Here is a 24,947-nt window from a genome sequence, read left to right as displayed (position 1 = left end):
TCTTTGAGACACTGGAAGTGATGAAAAAGCAAATAAAGAAGACAAATTGATAAAAATACCAAAAATATTGGTAAGACTTAAGATAAATGATTTGGGGATATTTTAGCAAACAAATTCTCTGTTTCTTCATTTTAGATCCAATATTAAAATTAAAATTAGTTAAGGAAATTTTCAGATAATGCACAGTTAACCATGTGTACATAACACTAAGTATATATTTGTTTTCCATTTACTTGGTATAGTTCTATCATATCAATAATAATGAAAAAATTATAGCACCACTTATAGGTACAGATAAAAAATAGTCTCAGAGAAACTAAAGTATTTGTCAAAGTAAATTCTGGAACAGAGACTGGAACAGAGCTTTTTTTCTGATTGTGAGTTCATTTTTTTCCTGTTAATCTGTGTACACAAGAGGTTTTTGTAATTGGCAAGTAGGCTCCTATAAGTCATTTTTTTTCCCCTAACATTTTCTAACCCCAAACTTAGGTGCTTCAACTCTTTCACTTCATGATAGCCAGACTACCTTTGCCAAAATTCAATAACCTTTGATCCCTAAGGAATAATTAAATGCTAATTTATCCTGTTCAAGCTCTTGTAATGTGCTTTACCATGAATAAAACTGAGGGAAAACATTTTAATATAGTCTTGTCTTTTAAAATTATTTTGTAAACCTGAAAATATGTTAATAATTATTTTTTTAGAATACTTCTCATTCTTTTCTCTTTTTTTTGGGTGGTACTGGGGTTTGAATTCAAGGCCTCATGCTTGCTAGGCAGAATACTTCTCATTCTTGTGGTGAACTTTCACTCTGACTTGCATCAACTTTATCAGATACTTCAGTGATTCTGAAATCTGGTAGTAGGTTTAACATACAATGATTGGCTGTCTTACTGTAAGTCACATAAAACACATTCCTACCCCTGCTTCATTTTAAACTTTATACCTCTTTTGATGTGTATTTATTAAAGTGACCCAATCGCACATTCTCTTCTAACTTTTCCCATCAACCACTTATCCCTCATTTCTTTAGACTTTTCCTTGTTACCCTCTTGCCTCTTCCCCTTGTCTTCTTTTTGTCCTACATTGGAGAACCATGTTGTATGGAGCAGTGCTTTTCAGCCTCAAACTGACTATTGGAAAGGTCAAGTGTCCTCCCCATAGAGAATAAGGGACAGAGATGGTTCTTTTCTCAGAATAAATAGTCTTTCCTTACCTCCTTCTCCTCTAGAGCACACAGGTTCTCCGCCCTTAATACTGCTTCTCTGTCCCAAACACAAATCAAGGGGCATACCCGCTGTGGTCTCAGCTTAGGCAAGTGTGGTTAGGATAGATAGATTTCCAGAATTCCAACTTGCTAATAAGATAGTAAGGAAATAGACTCTTTTGCCCTAGAGAATGCATGGAGGTCCCTAATGCCATTCTAGGCACTTGCAGGAGTTGCCTTTTTTTCTCCTTTCAGAGGGTTTTTACTATTTGTTAGCACATAGAATGCAATTCTCCCTATTATTTAAACATGATGGACTCATTTACCAAAGCCAGAGTGCAAATGCTATTTGCCCCCTCCTTAGGCAAACAAATAAAATGGAATAACATGGTAAGTGCAAATATGGGCAAGAGGTGTGGTATCCATGGTATCGCAACCCTGCTGTTTGAGACTGCACCCAAAACAGGACAGCCATATGCTACCAGTCAGTGTGTCTATTTCTAGATGAGAATGGTGTCCGAGAACTCTCCTATCCAATCTGTTCACTGATGATGGCAGCTGATTCATATCCCTATGGAGATGAAGGCACCATGTTGAGGGCTGTGCTATTTCTACACTCCGTTATGGTTCCACCTAACAGACACATTTATTCTGAGAGAGATGCTCACAGGGGTGTCACCAAAGGTCTAAAGGTCTGGATCTCAATTGTTATTTCCAGTGGCCCGAGGTGAAATGCCACTCATGGAGACCTTGACTTGGGAAATTTGTAGATAGAAGAAATCAGTAAATTCACTTTCCTGTCTTGGGTCCTTTTCCTACTTTCCTTCTGTGAAAAAATGTGGACTATAAATAATTTTTAAGTAATTAATTTCTATTATAGCTAAATTTCAGGCTATGTCCATGTGGCCTTAGGGCCACACATATGAGTCCCTACATTAAATGTGAACATTTGAATTCTGATCAGATCATTATATTTTCATAAACATATTCATTATATAAATATTGAATGTCATAATAGTGATTTAGGTTTATTTAATATTTTAAAGGAAGGATGCAGACATTTATAGAGGTTTTAATTGAGGAAATAAAATCATTATTTTTTCAAATACAATTTCGAACTTCCACATTTTTTTGTTACAGATACTTCATAATTTCTCATTAAAGTAAAGAATGAACATGCCATGGACAAGCCAGAGTATCTGTATGTATATAACTTTAAATTAGCTAGGGCAAGGAGAAAATGCTCACTCTATTCTGTATGTTTGACCTTATATATGTATCTTTTTAGAAAGGCCATAATCCCATTAATATTCTTAGTGACATCAAAGGGATGTTTGTATAGTAGTTAAAAAGAAAGACTGAGTTCAGATATTTTATCACTTACTAGATGCGTGACCTTGCCCATTGCCTCTGTTTTTTTTTTTTTTTCTTTTTAGGATATCTATGCTGAGATACAGAAAGGTCAATTAATAGTATCTCCAATTAGATGTGATTCATAGCCCACAAAGGTGGAAGTCACCATCTGGTCTAGTTTTACACAGACAGAAAAACATTGCTAATTGTCACATTCTCCAGCCTTCCTCTTCCCAGCTGAAAAATCTCCAATAAAACTTTTGATTATTTTCCTGACCCTGGTATTTTCTTTCCATATTTGTGACCTAAGAGTCATCTTTGACTCCCTTTTCCTTTGTTCTCCATATCTATTGCTGAAACGTTTTGGCCGGCCACATTTTTTTTTTTTTTGCCTCATTTAAAACAAAAAGCTTCATTTATTTCCTACAACTTGACTGTGGCTACAACAAATACCAAATTGGTTCTGGAAACATCTCAAAGGTAGGTACACTGTCCTCATAAATAATTTCAAATTCCCCACAGACCTTAACATAGCTTTTTCAGCATAGTGGATGGTCAGTAAGTGCTCAATTGATAGTTATGGTCATTTAAAACTCTAGGTTTGTGCACACTTAATCTGCATTGCAGAGATTCGTTCGCTTAGGAACAGAAAAATTAAATGCTTAATAAAGCCCATAAATGCTACCTATTATCTTCCCCATTTTGTTGCTGTTTGAGTTAGACTTCTGTGAATATTTGGGAGTTGTACAATCACTCTGAAAACCACAAAGAGGTCACTGTTGTTGACAGCCCTGAATCCCTTTGAAAAATGAGCACCTGCCCTTCCTATTTGCTATAATAACAAATGCTGCTCTGTGTACAGGTCAGACAGGTTTTTCAGATTTTGCAAAAGGCAATTATTTGACATTAAGACTGGAGCTGTCTTTGGGCCTTGGTAATAAGATCTTAATCAAATATTGGGGGCTTCTGATATTATGAAAATAGCATGGCTAACCATTAATGGAGAAAGTTTAGGGAGAGCCTTAACTGTGATACACTTCTGTATATTATAGCCACGTTTTTCACTTGCAACAAGTATAAAGAACAAGTCTAAGAGGACACCTAGATTGCTACCATGGTACTTTATATGCTTAATTATGGTTCACTGTAACATTATGATTTGGCTAGCTACTTGGGCAAAAAGCTGGTTAAGCTTATAAAAATTAGTAAAATGAAAAGCAAAGCATGTATCTTAGCCATTAACATGTCTGTCACCCATGTGTGATTGTGAGCAGGAATTCTTACTTTTTTTTGTGGTTCTGGGGACCAAATGCAGGGCCTCAAGACTGCTAGGCAGGTGCTCTACTACTTGAAAAATACCTTCAGTCCTTCTGTTTTTAGTTGTTTATCAGATAAGGTTTCCTGAGCTAACTTTGCATGGGCCAGACCCAGACTCTGAGACCCATACCTCTATCACCTGAGTAGCTGGGATTATAGGGGAGTACCACCAGGCCTGGACCTGTTTTTCTTTATCTTTCTTTTTTTTAAAAAATATACATGCTTCTTTATTAGTGTAGATATGTTAAAAGACATTACTGTAATCTTTAGAGAAGATCTCCAGGATATGGCCCATAATAGATCCTAAGTAATGCATGAATGCTTGCCTAACTTTAATCATCTTAATCTCATGTGCTTTGGGTGTGTACAAGGGAAGTATTGTATCGTTTACTGTTCCAATGAAGCATAATCCTAAAGCTGCATCACCAAATATGGCAGGTACTAAAAAGATATGGTTTTTACATTGAAATTAAAATTAGTAAAGATGAAATAAAAATCGAATTTTTCTCCTCAGTTGTATAATCCTATTTTAACTGCTCAAAAGCCAAATGAGACTAGAGGCTACCATATTGAAAAGTGTATCAAGCATTTCCTTCATTGTAGAAAGTTCTACTGGCTAGCAGTTTTCTAGAGTGAAATACTTTCTTCATATAAAAACAACAAAACCCCACCATGACAGTATAAAATTCCAATATACTCAGATAAGTCTTCAAATATAAATACCTTCAAACTTAAGGAGTTCTAGGAGAACCTCAACCCCTATATATTACTTCGCCAACCTGCAGGTTTATGAAAGTCTTATAATTCTTTGTCCATATGCATATGTGTGTGTTGATACTGCAGTTTAAACTCAGGGCCCTGCGCTTGCTAGGCGGTTGCTCTACCACATTAGCTATGCATCTTGCCTTTTTCAAATGGGGTCTCCATTTTTGCCAGGCCAGCCTGGACCTTGACCCTCCTGTTTATGTCTCCTACAAAGCTGGGGCCAGATATACGTCGCCATGCCCAGCTTACGGGCTGAGATAGGGACTTGCTAACTTTTTGTCTAGGCTGGCCTTGAGTTACAGTCCTTCTTATCTCAAACTCCTGAGTAGCTGGGATTACAGGTGTGAGCCACTGCACCCCACCCAGTCTTTTACTTATTGATGGTTCAAGAAGTTTGTAATAAATTCAAGATTATATGGATGCAAAACATTTTAAACGAGTGGTTGTCACATGTATGCTTTTTAAGTATTCAGATACCCAGGTCTTGCTTTCCTGATCCTGATCCATTGTGTGTGAGATGTCTTAAACAACATTTTTAGCAACCTCCACAGGTGATTTTGATACGGTTCAAGGGCCAGATATGGAATACTTTAGCTTAAGTATTATTAGGACTATATCCTTGCTTCATTTCTTCAGCAAAGTATATTCCTCCTTTCTGTGTTATGGAGAAAGACAGGGAATCAATGGAAAAATATTAATGGCATTACCTTTTGTGCATTGATCCTTCATCAATCATGGGCACCTTAACCACTGCCTCCTGTTCAAACCTGCACCCAGGTTTTCCCTGGGTGGAATCTGGTTTGTCTTTTTCTGTATGCAAGGGGGAGTCCAGAAAGGACTTGATAGTAGTAGTAGAAGAGAAAGAAGAAGAAGGCAAAGGAGAAGGAGGGGGAAGAAGAGGGAGAGGCAAAAGAGAAGAGGAGAAGGAGGGAGGAGAGATTAAAAAAAGAAGTAAAGAGAGGAAGAAAGAGAAGGAAGAGGATGGATACCAGAGAGACAGGGAATACAGATATAACAGCAGTGTGTGGGGAAAGAAGATGGTTCAGTTTTGATATATTGAATTTTTATACTGCCTCTGGTACTTCCAAGTGGAGACATGCAGAAAGCAGCTGAGTATGCAGTTTTTAAGATAAAGCTTTGGAATGCATCAATGTTACATGAAACCATGGGAATGAGTGAAATCATACTGTAGAGAGAAGAGAAAGCTCAGAAGGGGTGTTCATCCATATTTTAGGTAGTGCTTCTTAACCTTTCACAAATTGATGACATTTCTGAAAATAAAATGACTTCAAGAGAGTGCCTATTTTTATAGACTTACAAAAATTTGTAATTTCCAAGGCATGAGACTCCTGCTGAGAATATCTATAGATTTTAGGTGTTTAAAGGGTGAAAGAAGAAGAACTCATGAAGAATAATAAAAAGGTGTATCAAATAGAAATCAAGATTTCAAACTCATGGAAGTTTGTTCATTTGACCTCATTCAACACAAGATATAAACTTTCTAAATGAGCAGTTTACTTCTCCCATATTCCTGTTTGTAAACTCAGGAAAGCAATAATGCACATTTAAAAGTAATTTATTGAATTTTTTTGCTTCATAGCCCCTCAGAGCTAGTGATTGAATTTGCCTCCATTTTGTTTTGAGTTTTTTGTTCTGAGTCACAGAAACCATGGCTTAGTTAACCTAAGAAGTGAGTATGTGAAGGACTCCCTAATGATTTTCTCTCCACATAGGTATTAGATAAGGGAAAGCAAGGCTAGCATGCACTTGTGTTTTGTTGGGGTTCTCTTCCTTTCCTTTTATGTTACACTTACCCACAGAAGTGATGATGACTGTGAAACGAGTTTCATCTCTCCTCCCTGTTATGTTGTTGTAAGCACAGCACACGTAGTCGGTTGTCTTCTGGGCTACATTCTCAGATGCAACTTCTAGGCGAGGCCCATGCTTAATGATATATGTTGTATTGTCAGTCCTCCGGATCCATGAGTAAGTGTTGGGGGGATAAGAATCAGCAGAACAATCGAATAGGATGGCTTCTCCAAGGTCAACAGTAAACACTTCCCCTACTTTTAGTCCTTTATCAGAATTAACTTGAAGTCCATAAGGTCCATCTGCATCAATACAAAATAGAAACAGAGGGGTAACATAAATAGTTGCAATATAGTTTTGGGATTTGGGAGACCTTGGTAGCATTTTACTTTCTTTGAAAATCTTCATGTTAGACTTGGGCAAATAGGTCCTCATTTAAACTTCCAGTAAGTGATGAGGATCTAATATGTTTTATTCTGATATTCATGAAAAGAGAAATTATTGGAGACATGACTAACCTTATTCATAACGGTGAAAGCCTGAAACTTAGTTTGTAATTTTATAGACACTGTTGTCATCAATGCGATACTATATTTTTCAGTAATGCATTAATAAATGTGCAATCTTGATTGCCAAACTCAATCTTTCTGAAACTGTAATTGCACTTGAAGACATTTTTCAACATATTATGGCTACCATTTTCTCTCTGACACCTATACTTCTAAGTGTTGCCTTTTTTTCTTCTCAGTGCTAGGTACCTCATGCAAATATTTATCAAAGACATAGTTTCACAAAGAGCAAAGATTTGTACAAATAGATATAGGAGTGTTCCATATTTTTATAAGATTTTAACAGTTAAACATTTCAAACATTCCCCTCCTAAGCTGAGCTTAGGATTCTATTTGCAAAAATACGTATCTTCATTATCACTAACAAACACTTGTTGATCATCAGTAAATGATGTGATCATGGGTGTCTTATAGTGTTTTTCTCACACTACAACTCTTGCAGCATTTTACTATTCCCACTGCATCAGAACACTAGTAGATGAACAAACATGTCCCATTGCTTTTTCCAGAAACTAAAAAAAATTCCCAGCTATGTAAGTTTTCTCCTCTACTGTGAATCCTGACCTACATTCTAAAAACCTTCACATTTTAGATGTGACTGTGCTCATTTTTCAACTGTTTGTAATGGACAAATATTGGATATTTGCCCTGTGAAGGCACTTCAAATGCTTATACATATAATCATATTTAATTTTTAAAGCAGCCACACGAGTTAGGTGTAATTATTCCCATTATATGATTTAAAAAATTTATTTGCCCATGGTGGGCAAAGAGCAGTGCTGGGACTATTAAAATATATGTATGTAACCACTCATATTACTTCCCTGAAAAGAAATAAATTGTAAGTGATATAATTTTCTGTATCAGAATATTTTCTTATTGCCTAACTATACTATTCACGCTATAAAAATTATTGTCTAATTATATAATTCTGTAATTAGTCAATCAACTATTCAATCAACAAATATGTCCTTGAGGGATACTAAGTTAAAAGCTAATAGATTTAGTATATGAGAGACAGAAACAATTTCTATTATCATGGAATTTAAACTGGATGACGCTGTGAATTGTTTGTTCAGTAAAGACCTAATCTCAAAGGTCCTGATTTTGTTCTTTAAAAAGTGCTAACTAGTCATCTTTATAATGTGTAGTGGTATAAGACTTTAGGGTAACTAATTTTTATCAGTCATTAGGTCAGTGTTCTTTAGAGGTCATTTAAATTCTTTGTGTCTCAGTTTCTTCATCTTTCAATATAAAGAGATTGATTAGTTGGCTGGTTGTCAAGGTTCTTTCTTTTTTTGGCAGCATTGGAATGTGAACTCAGGGCTTCATGCTTGTTAGGCAGGCACTCTTACTGCTTAACTCACTCCCCAGTCCATGGGTTCTTTCTACCTTTACAACACCATACATGATTCATATTATGCTAAGTTTGTTTAGTACTCATATTAGCAAGCCAATCTCAAGTTTACTGATTCCCAGAGTGATTCTCCATTATGTCAGCACTTTCTGACCAATCTGCCATTGGGCAAACAAATTTCCTACAATGTAACAGAAACTGAAGATACCAAACAGTAGATTATGTTTATCTAAAAAAGATACTCTTGATCTTTCTAAGATGGCAGCTAGAGGGAGGAAGCAGAAAGCGAGCCTCCTATAGTGAAATCTTGGAGAGACGCTGGAGACACACTTTACAGGCATAATCACTGAGAAAAGGCATAACTTTGACCCCTCCACACCTCCAGCAGGCGCAGAGAATCTCCACGTCACGTTAAACGGAGAAACCAGTAGGGCACCTGGGCCGCCAGTCAGTGGCGCCGAGATGGCTTGGGAATACGCGGACCAGGTGAGCTTCACAGTACCGTGGTAGCCCCACAGACAAGCCTGGGCCAGAGCAGCATAGCCCCTGGACAGACCAACCTCCACCAGGGGAAAAAAGAGAAACTGAGTAATAAGCAATAACAGCAATAAAGACACGCAGGGAAGAGGGTGGGGCGCCCTGAGCGCTGAAGATTGGGGGAAGGGAATCCTTCCCAGGACTGTAAATAAACAAGCCGGGTGGGACGGAGAGGCTCTGGCGGGAGCAGGGCGCGCCCAGCAACCAGGAGCAGGGATGCTTGTGAGAGTGGTGGAGGGAGGAAAACTCCACAGGAGAGGAGGGAAGACCCACTTCTCACGTGAACTGTAAATAAACATGGTGGCTGGCAGGAGCAGCAGTACCGCCCAGTAATCAGGAGCAGGAAAGCTTGTGAAAGCAGAGGTGGAAGGAGAACTGCACAGGAGAGGGGGGAAGACCCACCTCCCACATGAACTGTAAATAAACACGCAGGCCTGACAACGCGGGGGCAGTGTCACCTTTCCCAGTGCTTGGAAAGGGGAAAGCCTGTAGCAGAGGCTCCCGCACAGGAGAACTCTGAGCAAACAAAGCCTGCAGGGCCAGGTGAGTGTTAAGCTCACCCCAGAGATCTGCATAAATAACGCCTCCAGCAACAGCAGGCTGACAACAGTAGGCAGGCAAGCCACAGTTGCAGATTCCATTCTCAGAACTGTCTCCAGACTCTCTTTTTTTTTTTCTCTTTGTCTCCCTACCTTTGATGAGAGAACAACCAAATTACACCTGCAAGCTGAAAAACTTACTGAAACTGTATTGCATTTGAACTTGGGACACTTGGTGGGGTTTTTCTTGTGTGTGTGTGTGTGTAGTTTTGTTCTTCTTTATGCATCCCCTTTGATGAGACAACTACAGAACAACACCTGAGGCACCATCTACAGGATTGGGGACTGAGACTTCACTGCATTTGAACTTGGAGGTTTTTTGGTTTTTTTAAAATTTTCTATTTTTTCATTTTATTGTAATACATTTTTACAAATAGATTTTTCTTTCATTTACTTATTTATATTTTTATTCTTACCTTTATTTTTTATAATTGATTTTCAATCCTCTCTCTGTCTCTCTAATGTCTGTTCAGCTTACTGTCGATTAGTACACTAAAGCTCCCTGTTTATACCTTTGAAATCTTCTTGTCTGACACCTTGTTCTGTTTTCTCCCTCCAGTCTGTGTATTTGTTTTTCCCATTTCTTTAAGTTCTTGCTTTCCATCTCAGCTCACCCTTCCATTCTAAATATTACCATTGTTATTATTACAAGCTAGAAAATACTTAATTGCACACTGTGAAGGAACAGTAACAACACCAAAGACAATGACGGGAAGACAGAAAAAACAGGGAAACCATTTTCCCCACAGCAAAAAATTAGTACAGGAACCAGAGGGGAATGAAGAAAACAGGTACTCAGATCCAGACTCCAACAAAATGAAGATAAACTATGCCAAAGCACCCAATGAAGCCCACAAGAATAATTTAAAAGAAGACATACTACAGGTAGTCAATGAGAATTTTATAGAGATGATACTGGATAGGGTCAACCAAAATGTACAGGAGACACTCAAGAAATTCCAGGACAACAAAAATAAGAGAATTTGAAAAAACAAAAGAAGAAATAAAGGAAACCATAGAAGCACTGTATAAACACCAAAGTGAAAGAGAGAACACAATGAATAAACAGATAAATAAACTCAGGACAAAAACAGACAACATTAAAGAGGAAATAATAATCATCAATCTGTACGCACCCAATGTCAACGCACCCAATTTCATCAAACATACCCTGAAAGACCTAAAAGCATATATAAATGCCAACACAGTGGTTGTGGGAGACTTTAACACCCCATTATCATCAATAGATAGGTCATCCAAACAAAAAATCAATAAAGAAATCCAAGATCTAAAATATGCAATAGATCAAATGGACCTACTTGATGTCTACAGAACATTTCATCCAACTTCTATACAATATACATTCTTCTCAGCAGCCCATGGAACCTTCTCCAAAATAGATCATATCCTAGGGCACAAAGCAAGTCTCAGCAAATATAAGAAAATAGAAATTATACCGTGCATACTATCTGATCACAATGCAATAAAAGTAGAACTCAACAACAAAAGTAAAGACAAAAAATATGCAAACAGCTAGAAACTAAATAACTCATTACTTAATGAAGAATGGATCATCGATGAAATAAAAGAGGAAATTAAAAAGTACCTGGAAGTCAATGAAAATGAAAACACAACCTACCGGAACCTATGGGACACAGCTAAGGCAGTCCTGAGAGGAAAGTTTATAGCCATGAGTGCATATATTAAAAAGACTGAAAGATCCCAAATCAATGACCTAATGATACATCTCAAACTCCTAGAAAAACAAGAACAAGCAAATCCCAAAACAAATAGAAGGAGAGAAATAATAAAAATAAGAGCTGAAATCAATGAAATAGAAACCAAAAAAACCATACAAAGAATTAATGAAACAAAAAGTTGGTTCTTTGAAAAAATAAACAAGATCGACAGACCCCTGGCAAACCTGACTAAAATGAGGAGAGAAAAAGCCCAAATTAGTAGAATCAGGAATGCAAAAGGGGAGATAACAACAAGCTCCAAGGAAGTCCAGGAAATCATCAGAGACTACTTTGAGAACCTATATTCAAATAAATTTGAAAATCTTAAAGAAATGGACAGATTTCTAGATACATATGACCATCCAAAACTGAACCAAGAGGAAATTAATCACCTGAATAGGTCTATAACACAAAATGAAATTGAAGCAGCAATCAAGAGTCTCCCCAAAAAGAAAAGTCCAGGACCTGATGGATTCTCTGCTGAATTCTATCAGACCTTTAACAAAGAACTGATACCAACCCTTCTTAAACTGTTCCATGAAATAGAAAGGGAAGGAAAACTGCCTAACACATTTTATGAAGCCAGTATTACACTTATCATAAAACCAGGCAAAGACACCTCCAAAAAGGAGAACTATAGGCCAATCTCCTTAATGAACATCAACGCAAAAATCCTCAACAAAATAATGGCAAACCGAGTTCAACAACACATCAAAAAGATTATTCACCATGACCAAGTAGGCTTCATCCCAGGGATGCAGGGGTGGTTCAACATACGAAAATCAATAAATGTAATAAACCACATTAACAGACGCAAAGACAAAAACCACTTGATCATCTCAATAGATGCAGAAAAAGCCTTTGATAAGATCCAACACCATTTCATGATAAAAGCTCTAAGAAAACTAGGAATAGAAGGAAAGTACCTCAATATTATAAAAGCTATATATGACAAACCTATAGCCAGCATTATACTTAATGGAGAAAAACTGAAACCATTCCCTCTAAAATCAGGAACCAGACAAGGATGCTCACTATCTCCACTCCTATTCAACATAGTACTGGAATTCCTAGCCAGAGCAATTAGGCAAGAAGAAGGAATAAAAGGAATATAAATAGGTAAAGAAACTGTCAAAATATCCCTATTTGCAGACGACATGATCCTATACCTTAAAGACCCAAAAAACTCTACTCAGAAGCTTCTAGACATCATCAATAGGTATAGCAAGGTAGCAGGATATAAAATCAACATAGAAAAATCATTAGCATTTCTATACACTAACAATGAGCAAACGGAAAAAGAATGTATAAAAACAATTCCATTTACAATAGCCTCAAAAAAAATCAAATACCTAGGTGTAAACCTAACAAAAGATGTGAAAGACCTCTACAAGGAAAACTATACACTTCTGAAGAAAGAGATTGAGGAAGACTGTAGAAAGTGGAGAGATCTTCCATGCTCATGGATTGGTAGAATCAACATAGTAAAAATGTCGATACTCCCCAAAGTAATCTACATGTTTAATGCAATTCCCATCAAAATTCCAATGACATTCATTAAAGAGATTGAAAAATCTACCGTGAAATTTATATGGAAACACAGGAAGCCACGCATAGCCAAGGCAATACTCAGTCAAAAGAACAATGCAGGAGGTATCACAATATCTGACTTCAAACTATATTACAAAGCAGTAGCAATAAAACAGCATGGTACTGGCACAAAAACAGACATGAAGACCAGTGGAACAGAATAGAGGACGCAGATATGAAGCCACACAACTATAACCAACTTGTCTTTGACAAAGGAGCTAAAAATGATGGAGAAATAGCAGCCTCTTCAACAAAAACTGCTGGGAAAACTGGTTAGCAGTCTGCATAAAACTGAAAGTAGATCCATGTATATCACCCTATACCAAGATTAACTCAAAATGGATCAAGGATCTTAATATCAGACCAGAAACTCTAAAGTTGATACATAAAGAGTAGGAAATACTCTGGAATTAGTAGGTATAGGTAAGAACTTTCTCAACGAAACCCCAGCAGCACAGCAACTAAGAGATAGCATAGATAAATGGGACCTCATAAAGCTAAAAAGCTTCTGTTCATCAAAAGAAATGGTCTCTAAACTGAAGAGAACACCCACAGAGTGGGAGAAAAATTTGCCAGCTACACATCAGACCAAGGACTGATAACCAGAATATATAGGGAACTTAAAAAACTAAATTCTCCCAAAACTAGTGAACCAATAAAGAAATGAGCAAGTGAACTAAACAGAACTTTCTCAAAAGAAGAAATTCAAATGGCCAAAAAACACATGAAAAAATGCTCACCATCTCTAGCAATAAAGGAAATGCAAATTAAAACCACGCTAAAATTCCACCTCACCCCTGTTAAAATAGCCATCATCAGCATCACCACCAACAATAGGTGTTGGCAAGGATGCGGGGAAAGAGGAACCCTCTTACACTGTTGGTGGGAATGTAAACTAGTACAACCACTCTGGAAAAAAATTTGGAGGCTACTTAAAAAGCTAGACATTGACCTACCATTTGATCCAGCAATACCACTCTTGGGGATATACCCAAAAGACTGTGACACAGGTTACTCCAGAGGCACCTGCACACCCATGTTTATTGCGGCACTATTCACAATAGCCAAGTTATGGAAACAGCCAAGATGCCCCACCACTGACGAATGGATTAAGAAAATGTGGTATCTATACACAATGGAATTTTATGCAGCCATGAAGAAGACGAAATGTTATCACTTGCTGATAAATGGATGGAATTGGAGAACATCATTCTGAGTGAGGTTAGCCTGGCCCAAAAGACCAAAAATCGTATGTTCTCCCTCATATGTGGATATTAGATCAAGGGCAAACACAACAATGGGATTGGACTTTGAGCATATGATAAAAGCGAGAGCACACAAGGGAGGGTTGAGGATAGGTAAGACACCTAAAAAATTAGCTAGCATTTGTTGCCCTTAACACACAGAAACTAAAGTAGATACCTTAAAAGCAACTGAGGCCAATAGGAAAAGGGGACCAGGAACTAGAGAAAAGGTGAGATCAAAAGAATTAACCTGGAAGGCAACACACATGCACAGGAAATCAATGTGAGTCAATGCCTTGTATAGCTATCCTTATCTCAACCAGCAAAAACCCTTGTTCCTTCCTATTATTGCTTATACTCTCTCTACAACAAAATTAGAAATAAGGGCAAAATAGTTTCTGCTGGGTATTGAGGGGGTAGGGGGGACAGGGATGGGGCAGAGTGGGTGGTAAGGGAGGGGGAGGGGGCAGGGGGGAGAAATGACCCAAGCTTTGTATGCATATATGAATAATAAAAGAAAAAAAAAAGAAAAAAAAAGATACTCTTATACCCAATTGTTTTCTAAAAGCATAGATAATTGTGAAGAGACCCTACAGATTTATACACATTTAATATTCAGATTTATATTTAATATATATATTTAATATACAGATTTATATTCACATGTTTTCATGAGATAATCTTATTTTCAGAAAGCAATCCCAGAGGCTAGTTAAGTCATCCATCAGTATTTTGGGCGATGTGTCCTGAGCCCCAGAGGATACTCACATATGCAGCTGTTCAAGTCCCTTATACAAAATGTGCAGTACTTGTATACACCTACATACATTGTCCTGTATATTTAAAATCATGTCTAGATTATTATAATACCAAATACAATGCAAACACTATGCAAATAGCTGTTATACCTTACTGTTTATGAAATACTGATGTGAAAAAGTATGTACACATTCAGTACGTCGGCAATCATTTTCAATGTAAGGTTAGTTTAATCTGCTGATGTATAATGCATAGAGGTGGAAGGCTGGCTATATTTTCAAATTTAGAGTAATAGGAGCTGGAGGTAGAGGATTGAAATGAGGAAGAATGTATGCCCCTTTCCTGTGACTGCTCTAGGATCTTGTCACACTGTTCTTGGGTGAGACCTCTGTGCTAAGGGGTTTAGAAAAATGTCTGTAAACTAAAACCCTCTTATCCTGAATTCCACTGAATAGTAAGCAGTGTAATGGGGATAGTAGTTTGCTTTTACCCACTCAACCAAAATCAACTTTGAGATGTTACTGTGCACATGATACTGTTCGAGGCATGGTCGGGGAGCCTGAGATATTGAAGGCATGGTGCCTGAGACTGGATCTCCAGCTCTGTCCATCAGCAGTGTCCCTTCAAGTCGTCAGCGTGGATAGAACATTAGGGAAGCAAAGCTTCCTTCTGACCATGGGGCATTGGTTATGGTTCATGAGAAGGAAATTAACGGAAGGAATACACTGTGGTTTGCCAGAGCAAGAGACCCGAGTCTATGTACACAAACTAAACTTTGAGAGCCATTTTGAGAGTAGAGCAAGACAGATTTGATAGTGACATGTGATCATAAAAATACAGTGATTCAATTTAGGTCTCTGTCTTCCCACTGGCTTCTGGGGTTTCCAGAATGTGGCTGTAAAAACAAATTGATTCACAATATAACAGACATTAGAATAAGTGTTACTACTTTCAGAGTTTTCTGACATTATTCAGAATGTTTTTTAAAAATTTTCTTACTGTTGTGCTGCGGGGGGGGGTACATTGTGGCATTTAAAAAAAGTTCTTACAATGTATCTAATATATCATACTTCAGAATGTCTTTTGGGGGTAATTCCTTACTTGGAATTGCCATTGCATCTTGAAATATAATGGAGTGTATCCATAAAGCAGTAAATCCTTCAGTTTTGGAGATAGGTTCACTTTGTAAAGGAAGCCCATAGTCATTTAGTGTCATGGCTGGTGAATAGGCCAATAACCCAATTTAATAAAACCATTCTAGTTTAAAAGAAAACATACTTTCAAAGAAAGGAATCTGGTTATTTTAGCTCACATTTATTTGGGTTTTGCTACTTCCTCCTTTGTTGGGCATAATCTTTTCTTTCTGTCTTACTTATATACTGAATCTGGTTTTACAGAATCATCCTCAAATCCTTCCAATTCCTTGCTCCCCTTCCCTAAACATCTCTTCCAACTCCTGGAACATTTAAATACCTTCATTCTGATAGGATTTTCTAAAATGTAACATTTTATCCAATTATAAGAAATACATGCTCATTACAAAAAAATGCTTAAATTCATAGAAGCTTACCAATGAAGTCATTTGTAATTTTACTGCTGAGAGAACCAACACCACATTATAGTATATGATCAAGTCTTTCTTTTCTCTGTCTCTCTCTTTTTGCACACACACACACACATACAGAAATATGTCTAACTCTATCTCACACTATATATACAGTTTACAGTCTATTTTCTTCTGTTACACTATAATGTCATTACCTTTAACATTAGCACGCCACTGATACTGACGATGAAAGCAGAAGGAATAGTCCACTTTAACTTTGGATTATGGTTCACTTTCTTGCCTTTGGCAGAGAATTCCCAATAGAAATGAACCCATTGCCTCAGGAATGACTGTTTACTAAATGACTTGTAAAAGCACATGTCATCTGTTCTCTTTAACAATTTATGGCTGGGTGGGAACAGTACCTAAATTTCCATCATGTTGCTGCTTGCCACCCTGCTTGGAAGCAGATGGTAAGTATTTACTGTGAATGACCTTTTTTTTTAAATCCTTTAATTTTTATCATTTAGAGTAACCTCCTGCAGCAGTGCCATATGTTGCACACGAAATGTTGTGGGTACTGGGTTGTTATTTATAGCTGGTGCATGAAGGTACATACATTTTGTGAACTGCAAGTAGATATTTGTTTGAATTGACTTGATATTGTATTCCACCAAGGCCAATACAAAATTATGACATCATAGCCTCATAAATATATATCAGTCTTGCTAGATTTTGTTACAATTTTTTCTGCAAAAATAAAAAATAATTCCTGCTTCCATGAAGAAAATGTTATGGAAATGGTGCTTTTAGAAAACAGAGAATAGGTGATTCATGCTGGAATTCTGAATTATGATGTGAACCTCTACGGAGGTAATATTGGAATGTGACATTTATTAGATTACTGAGAACTTTGCTAAAGGTCAGAAAAAAGAGCCAAAGCACTAAAATGAAAAAGCTGTCATCTTACAACAAGAATTTAACGTTTCCACAGTATTATCAAGTAACACTGGAATCTGAAAAGGATATGAACAAATATAATCTATTTCACTTTGGTTAAGTTTAAGAAACTTAATTATTGAGTTCTTAATCTGTGTCAAGTGTTGCCCTACAGATACAAACATGGATAAGGTGGAACTGCTGTTTGAGGTTGGAGTGGTTACAAATGGAGAAGAGTCAAGGAAAACAAAATGCCATGAGAATCAGGGAAGAGATGTGCACAGGACGTTGCAGGAGCACAGGGAATTTTTGAGTGACACTGTCCTCAGAAAGCGGGTAAAATAATCAAATGAAGAAAGAAAAGCACATATTCCCAGTTGGCAGGGAATGACAGACTGAGATCACATCAACAGATAGAATAATATTAAGAGAAATCTTCATATTGTATGTTTTATTTAATTCTTGTTATCAAAATTTAATTCTTGCTACCAAAACAAAACAAAACAATAAAACAGTCTGAAACAGTGATAGCAAGAACATATATCAAATTAATGAGCTTGGATTGTGATTCTATATGTTATGTGGCCATTAGTAGTTGTTAGGACTGGGTCTATAGGACTTGCCTAGCATGCTCAAGGCCTTGGATTCAATTCTTAATTTTGCCAAAAATTTCAAAGACATCATAGAGCTTTATTATAATTCCATGGATGGGGCAATAATTTCTGTTTCTCCTGATATTGCAGATTTTATTTATAAAATTTCAAAATGTTCTATTCTTTTCTGTCAACTTTACTTATAATAGGCTATATGTAAAAGTATGTAAGAAAGAAAGTTCATTCTGTAAATATAAGTTCTGAGAAATAAGAACTTATTCAATTGGGGTATTTTAGTTCTTTCTAATAACACAGGAAAGGAAAGACAGTTTAGGAGTCTAAAGCACACTATTTAATATTTGTAGTTAGGATTATGGGTTTTCCTCCCACATATTTTCAGCATATTCTATGAGAATAATAATGTACACAGACTTGCACATGTTGAAAGGAGGATCTTATTTTCACTTTGCCAAATTTAACTATGTGGCAAAATAAAAGCATATTTCAAAAATGATATTTTCAAGTGCCTGTAATTGCTGTAATTGTTTATGCAATTTCTCCCAGGAATTTTTTATTTAAGTCTACAACTAGAGTTTAAAGGTAGGTAGGCAAATGATGAGATACACAGATAGAAAGGTATAACAAAAGATTGATGTAAAGAAGCTATTTTACGGCTGATGGAGTGGCTCAAGTGGTAGAGCAAGTGGTGAGGCCCTGAGTTCAAACTCCAATGCCACCAAAAAAAAAAAAAAAAAGAAGCCATTTTACTGTAGAAAATAAGGTATGTTCCATTAAGGAATGGTAATACTGTGGTGGAGAGAAAAGTTCTTCTCCAGGAACCCTTTCAGTTTCCTCTCTGCAGCTGTCTTCTGTATTTTCCAAGCTCTCCATAAGTTCTTGCTGCCATGTTGCCAATCATGGTAGCATAGATTTGGGTCAAAGGAAAAGAAAATGAAAAGAAAAGGCGCTAACATTTAGTGAGTTCCTCCTAAATGCCACACATTTTTTTTTTAACTTTTTGTTTTCAGGATTTGGGTATTGAACCTGAGCCCTCATGCATGCTAGCAACGAGCTACATTCACAACCCTTTTAATTTTATATTTCAATTTATTTTCTTTCTGTTTTTTTGAGACAGGGTCTTGATATATAGTCAGGGTGGCTTCAGATTTGCTATATAGCCCATGCTGGCCTCAAACTTGTGATTTTCCTGTCACAGCCTCCAAAGTGCTGGGATCACAGGGGTGTACCACCATGCCTGGCCCCACACTAATTTCTGCATTTATAAATTCTCATTTAATCCTCTCCATCCTCTTGAGATAGGCATTATGTTACACTGGGACAGCATTGATAAGATAATGAGGGAACTGATGCAGAGGAAGAGGAAGTCATAACTGGTAACAGCCAAATAGGGCTTTCACCTAGACAGTATAATGTATGACTCAAGGTCATATCCTATCCACTGCACACCCCAAAAGGCATGGTCAAAACCAAACACAATCAGGTTTCTCTACTTTGTTCCTTTTTTAAAATGAATGACAACAATTTATACCCAAAACAAGAATAACATAAGGATATGTCTACATGCTCCTAGATTTTATTCAATTTGTTCACATTTTCTATTCACTATGTTTAAATAACTCATATACTTAGGTTTGTGCTACTTGGAGTTGAGTGAAAATTTTAATTTATGTCATAATAACATATTCAGTCAAGAATACACATATAAATAAATTACACCAAATTTGACTTCTTCATTCCAATTCAATGCTAGTTATGTAGTATGGTCACAGCTTATACTTTCTTTATAAATCGATTTCTCAGCCTGTGCTTTAAGGCAGACAGAATATTTTCACAATGTTATCTGAATATAAGATTAAGTAAAACCACTGTAAAATATAAATAAAAATAAAAATAATGCTATCACTAAACAAAATATAAACATTGATTTGTTACAATACATTGTCAGACATTGCCACTTGCCCCAATCATACCCACTGTTCCCAGTCCAGTCAAATGTCACTTTCTGCCAGAAGCCTTTCCCCAATCAGAAGAAATGCTTCCATCTTTTGAGTCCCCATGGGCTAGTGATTTTATCGAATAATAATGGCTAATTGTTACATACTGCTTACTATGGAACACTTTACCTAGAATAACGTGTTTAATCCTCACAGTAATTGTGAAGTAGGTTACCATTATCACCATTAAATGAATGGAGAAACTGAGGCATAGAGAGGTAAGGTTGCAGACTCAGGATCTGAATCAGGCTTGTGGCTCCAGAGTTTTTGTTCCTAGCTACTGTGCTTCTTTGTACACATCTCTATGGTATCCATGACATTCTATTTCATGCATTTATTGTGCATAGTTTTTCTCTTCTAACAAAATATACAATAGTGCCCAGTTTCAAGATTCAACAGATGTATTTTGCTTAGCTTAATTTTGCTGGCCGAAGCCAAACTTTTATGAATACCTGTGTCACTCCTTTGCTCTCTTTCTCTTCCCAGCAGCTCCATTTCCTGCTTGCTGTATTGTTGGTTCTATTTTATTATTAAGCTTTATTTGGTTGAGAAAAGCTACATTTTGTACAGATTCTGGTGCTCTTCTGCAAAGAGTTAATAACATAGTTTCTTGATAGGGCCTATCAGTGTTCTACTGAAGAAAGTAGAATACAGATGTATTGGTAGTAAAACAGCCTCTATTTACTGAGTGCTTGCTTCATATCAATCATTGGCAATTTTTCAGACAATATCTCATTTAATGACAGCAAAATAGTGAAGGAGTTTTAACTATCTCCATTTTATAGATGGGGCTCAGAAAGATCAAGGGATTTACTTAGGGATATATAGGTCATGACTGAACCCACTTGCCACTTCAGTTTTTCTGACTCCTAAGCTCTTACATGCAAAGGCTTTAGTGCTTCTTCCAGTATTATGAAGAGGTATTTGATGAGTGATTGTATATGTGTACCAGGCTGAATTGTCCTTTTATGATTCAGTCATCTGAAATTGCAACCCTTATGCCACAGAGGTGATAAGTTTTCCTTCTCCACACCACATTTTTCTTGTTAATTTGCTGTTGCAGCCATGCTGTAGGCTATGGGATAACTGTTAAGAAAAGAGTTCCCAAATGTGGTAAGATGTTGATTCTCAACTGGGTGATATTGTGCCACATCAGGGAACATAGGGCAATGTGCAGAGGCATTTTTGGTTGTTACATCCGGAGAGGGATGCTACTGGTATGCAGTGGGTAGAGGCCAGGTAAACTGCTTAGCTAAGCCCTATATTGCACAGGACAGTCCCCACAACAGAGTTATCCAGACCCAAATGTCACTAGGCTGAGAAATTATACTAAGATTAAGTTATAATACAATAGAAAGAATATTAGAGGTACTGCTATGGCGTAGAAGGAACTGAAAAAATAATGCAGCAGGGAAAGAGAGGGACCTTGCTTAGGTTGGTCATGGTAATATGACATGAGCTTAAGAGTTTTATAAACTTAGCTCTGTACATGAGGTTCAACAAGAATAACAGAAAAAAGAACGAAAAGAAATTCAAATTCAGAAACAGTTACTGATTCCCTTGGGGGAATCTGAATACTTAACTACAAATTAGTTTTCTCTGACTGTGATCCTCCCCCACCCCTTCTAAAATGACAGAGAGGAAATGGGCAGAAAGAACTACCCATGAATAACACAGGAACATTCTTTTCCTTCTGGTCACCTACAGAGCGCATCTCTCACCAAGTTTATCATCACCAATTCTTCCTTTTGGGGGATGAATAAATTAGTGTTTCTGCATAATTTTTGGTTTTTGAAATTGAGATTCTTACTTTCTGTTATGCATAATGGACTGAATTGCAGATTGTACCCAGAATGGCCCCTGGTCAGTATTTCAACTTGATGTTCAAGAAATAAGGTTGTGGTTGTAGATATATTTCATGCCAAAACAATACCTAGGAGATGTGATTACAACCACTACTGACCTACAATAATGCTAAAGAACAAATGACATCTGGTCTCTGTGCCTATCCCTGTGAGAACTTCCCAGAAAATAGAAACTCAAGATTATTAAAAGCAAACAAACAAACTTACAATATATGGTGGGCATAATGATGTCACTTTCCATCTCACTGACAGGGTTCTTCACCAGGCAACTGTAATTCCCAATGTCTTCCTTGGTCACCGGAGCAATATGAAGGGTGTTGTTTGGGGGAGAACAGGAATAGGTGGAGCTGGCATGGATAGGCTTCCCATCTTTTAGCCACTGGTAAACCAGTCTGGTGCCTCCTTCCACCAAGCATGTTAAGGTCATGTTCCCCACATACTCCACAGCCCCGGAAGAAGGATGTATCTGCACCACCGGCTTTATAACAGGATCTATAATATCAGGAGAAAAAGAAATGATTTTTCCATCCATGGAATTATAATAATATTATATGAGATCTTTCAAATATTAAATCCTGAGGAAATGATCCCAACATTTTATACTTTATAATTAGACAGCTCAGGCAATAACTAAAGAAGAGAATAAAACATCCAGAAAAAGCAAAATGATAAAATACAAAAACAGAGTTAACCAAATTATAGAATTTACTCTTCAAGTATTGTCTAATGAAGCAGTTTATAGTTGTAGTTAGTGGCTGAGAACCTTCCTTATTTCCTATTCATTGTGCTTTCCCCAACATCATAAATGTATATTATCATAGGAAAAATTTGTGTGGTAATTCCCCTCTCATGACATGTCCTAATGTGTCAAGAGAAACTGGTTGGAGTGCATTTGGTAACCCCAAATCTACATTCAATATCTGCAAAATATGCAGCTCATATAAAGTATGAGTGACTTGTGTCTACAGTGACTTGTATCTTCTCACTCAACAATAGAGTTCTGTTTCCCTGGATGTTGACCTTCACAGTGTAATTGCCTTCATCATTGAACTGCAGTGGATTGATGAGAAGAGATGCATTGGATGGCATCATGGTGAACTTGTATTGGTAATTCAAATCAGGAACCACAGACTTATTCACAGAACCCATTAAGTATCTGGGCATCGTGTGGGGTCTCTAAAACAGCCATCTGAGGGAAAAGTTTTGGAGACTCACATATGCACAATGTCCTTTCTATGTAAGAGAACTGATTATGATTTAATTTCTTTGCATTTGTGCTGTAGCATTATAGGTTATTTTAACAAACCAAAGCCTTAATTTCAACACGGACTCAATATGAAAAAGGATAAAATATATTATTGAGATTATGACAATAGAAATAGAATCCAATAGAAATTTCCATTGGAAAGTTGACTCATAAAAATTTAATTTTATTTTATGAGTGTGACTCACAGTAGGTACTTATTATTTGTCAAATAAAAAAATTTCTAAGAGTGACTAAATATTTCCTTCTGAATTTTAACTCTGATATTGCTGAATAAGAGTGAAAATTATATATCCATTCATAACCATTTTCTGCAACTCCATGAATCTTTTAAATGTTTGAATTTCTATTTGAGAAAAACAGCGACTTGTCCAAAGCTCCACAGCATTCAATGGCAAAAGGAAAAGAGATTTACATCTGGCAATGTTTCTCTCCTGCACTTTGGAGAGAAGAGCATTTAGTAATTGCTTTCTGAGTATGATTATGGAACACAAAGATAATTAAATGACACACAAGTAACTGATAATTGGCCCCAATACTTAAGCTTTGATTACCTATCAAGCTTTTGGATGATGTTGATGCATCTTCTTCAGGTAAATTTATTTTGAATGATGTTTATATTTTCTATAATGGAAAATGTGTATCAGGGCACAAACAGACACAATTCCATCCCAGAGGAAATACAGCAAATGAAAGACAAGGAAAAATGAGGTTGAAAGTGACTTGTGTAGGGGAATTGAATAGTTTTGAAACCTCTAGCATCTTTCAAGGTGGTTGCAATCAACTGGCTTGTCCATTTGATTCAATCCTCTTATCTTCTCTGGTAAGAACAAAGGATTTGGAATAGCATTTTATTTACAATTTAAAAAGAAGAATGAACCAAATAAAATCTTATATTTGTGTGCATCTCTGTGTGGAAATATATATGGTATTGTGAAAATAGGTAACATTTCAGCAGCCTTGTATAAAGAGCACCAGTCACTTGAATAGTTTTGGTATTGTGATCATGGTTCTTGTCTAGGACAGCATAGCTCAGAGGTGGACATTTCACTTCTGAGAATTTTTTTTCCCTGTTCCTAAAAAGCCTATCATGGCTTTACTGAATTTTTGGTTTCGGTTCCCTAAACAGATCCAACTTTATTACACATTAACATATAAGGGATGTTCTATAAAAAGTTGTGGGAAAAAACCAGGCCATCACACAGGAATATGTTGTGAAAAATTCCTGTTAAATATCTTTTTTTCTTTCCTCGTGATTGCTGTATAAGTATCTGCTTCTACATCCTGTGTCTTAACTTCCTGGGAGCCTCTTTGGCTCAAGATTTTAGGCACTTAGGACAAGGCAGCAAGCATCACAGACAAAATTCCTTCTCCCACGGATCTTGTATTATAGTTAGGGAAGAGAAACAATAAAAACACATATGTCCAGGTGGCAATAAGTTCCAAGAAAAAGAGAAAAGCAGAATTGAAGACAGACATTGACTCTCTCTCTCTCTCTCTCTCTCTGTTTGTGTGTGTATGTGTGTGTGTGTGTGTGTGTGTGTGTGTATGTGTGTGTGTTTGGGGGACTATGATTATTATTTTATATAGGGTGATCCAGAAAGACTTCACAGATAATGTGACATGTGTGCTGAAACCTAAAGGAAACAAAGGAAATAAGATTTGGAAGGCAGCTATGCTCACCACTATACCACCACCACCGGGAAATAACATTTGGGAGAAAAGCCATCTAGGTGGAGTGAATAGTAAGCACAGAGACCCTGAGATATGAGTGTTTTGGGCCAGTTCGAAGACGATCAAGGAGACCAGCATGCCTAGAAACGACCAAGTGAAGGGAAAGAGGTGGGAAATGGGGTGAGATAGGTGTTGGTCTGATGGAC

At 36.9% G+C, this 24,947-nt stretch overlaps 1 protein-coding gene across 4 annotated transcripts in view; it reads right to left on the bottom strand.

Annotated features, from left to right (window-relative positions):
- Hepacam2 (HEPACAM family member 2) overlaps window positions 1–24,947 on the bottom strand; it is a 52,239-nt gene that overhangs the window by 12,915 nt on the left and 14,377 nt on the right. For all 4 annotated transcript variants that reach the window (XR_012445147.1, XM_074064738.1, XM_020161159.2 and 1 more), the window contains exons 3-4: window positions 22,011–22,295; window positions 6,457–6,753 (exon numbers count right to left, since the gene is read on the bottom strand). Coding sequence is in view for 3 of the 4 variants with exons in the window: in XM_074064738.1 (XP_073920839.1) it covers window positions 6,457–6,753; window positions 22,011–22,295 (582 nt within the window). In the remaining variant the exon portion in view is untranslated. The remainder of the gene's footprint in view (window positions 1–6,456; window positions 6,754–22,010; window positions 22,296–24,947) is intronic.

Source organism: Castor canadensis, chromosome 2 (genome assembly GCF_047511655.1).
Source record: "Castor canadensis chromosome 2, mCasCan1.hap1v2, whole genome shotgun sequence".
Classification (NCBI taxonomy): domain Eukaryota; kingdom Metazoa; phylum Chordata; class Mammalia; order Rodentia; family Castoridae; genus Castor; species Castor canadensis.
Note: the sequence above shows the minus strand (reverse complement) of the source record. Positions and strands in the feature narration are given on the sequence as shown.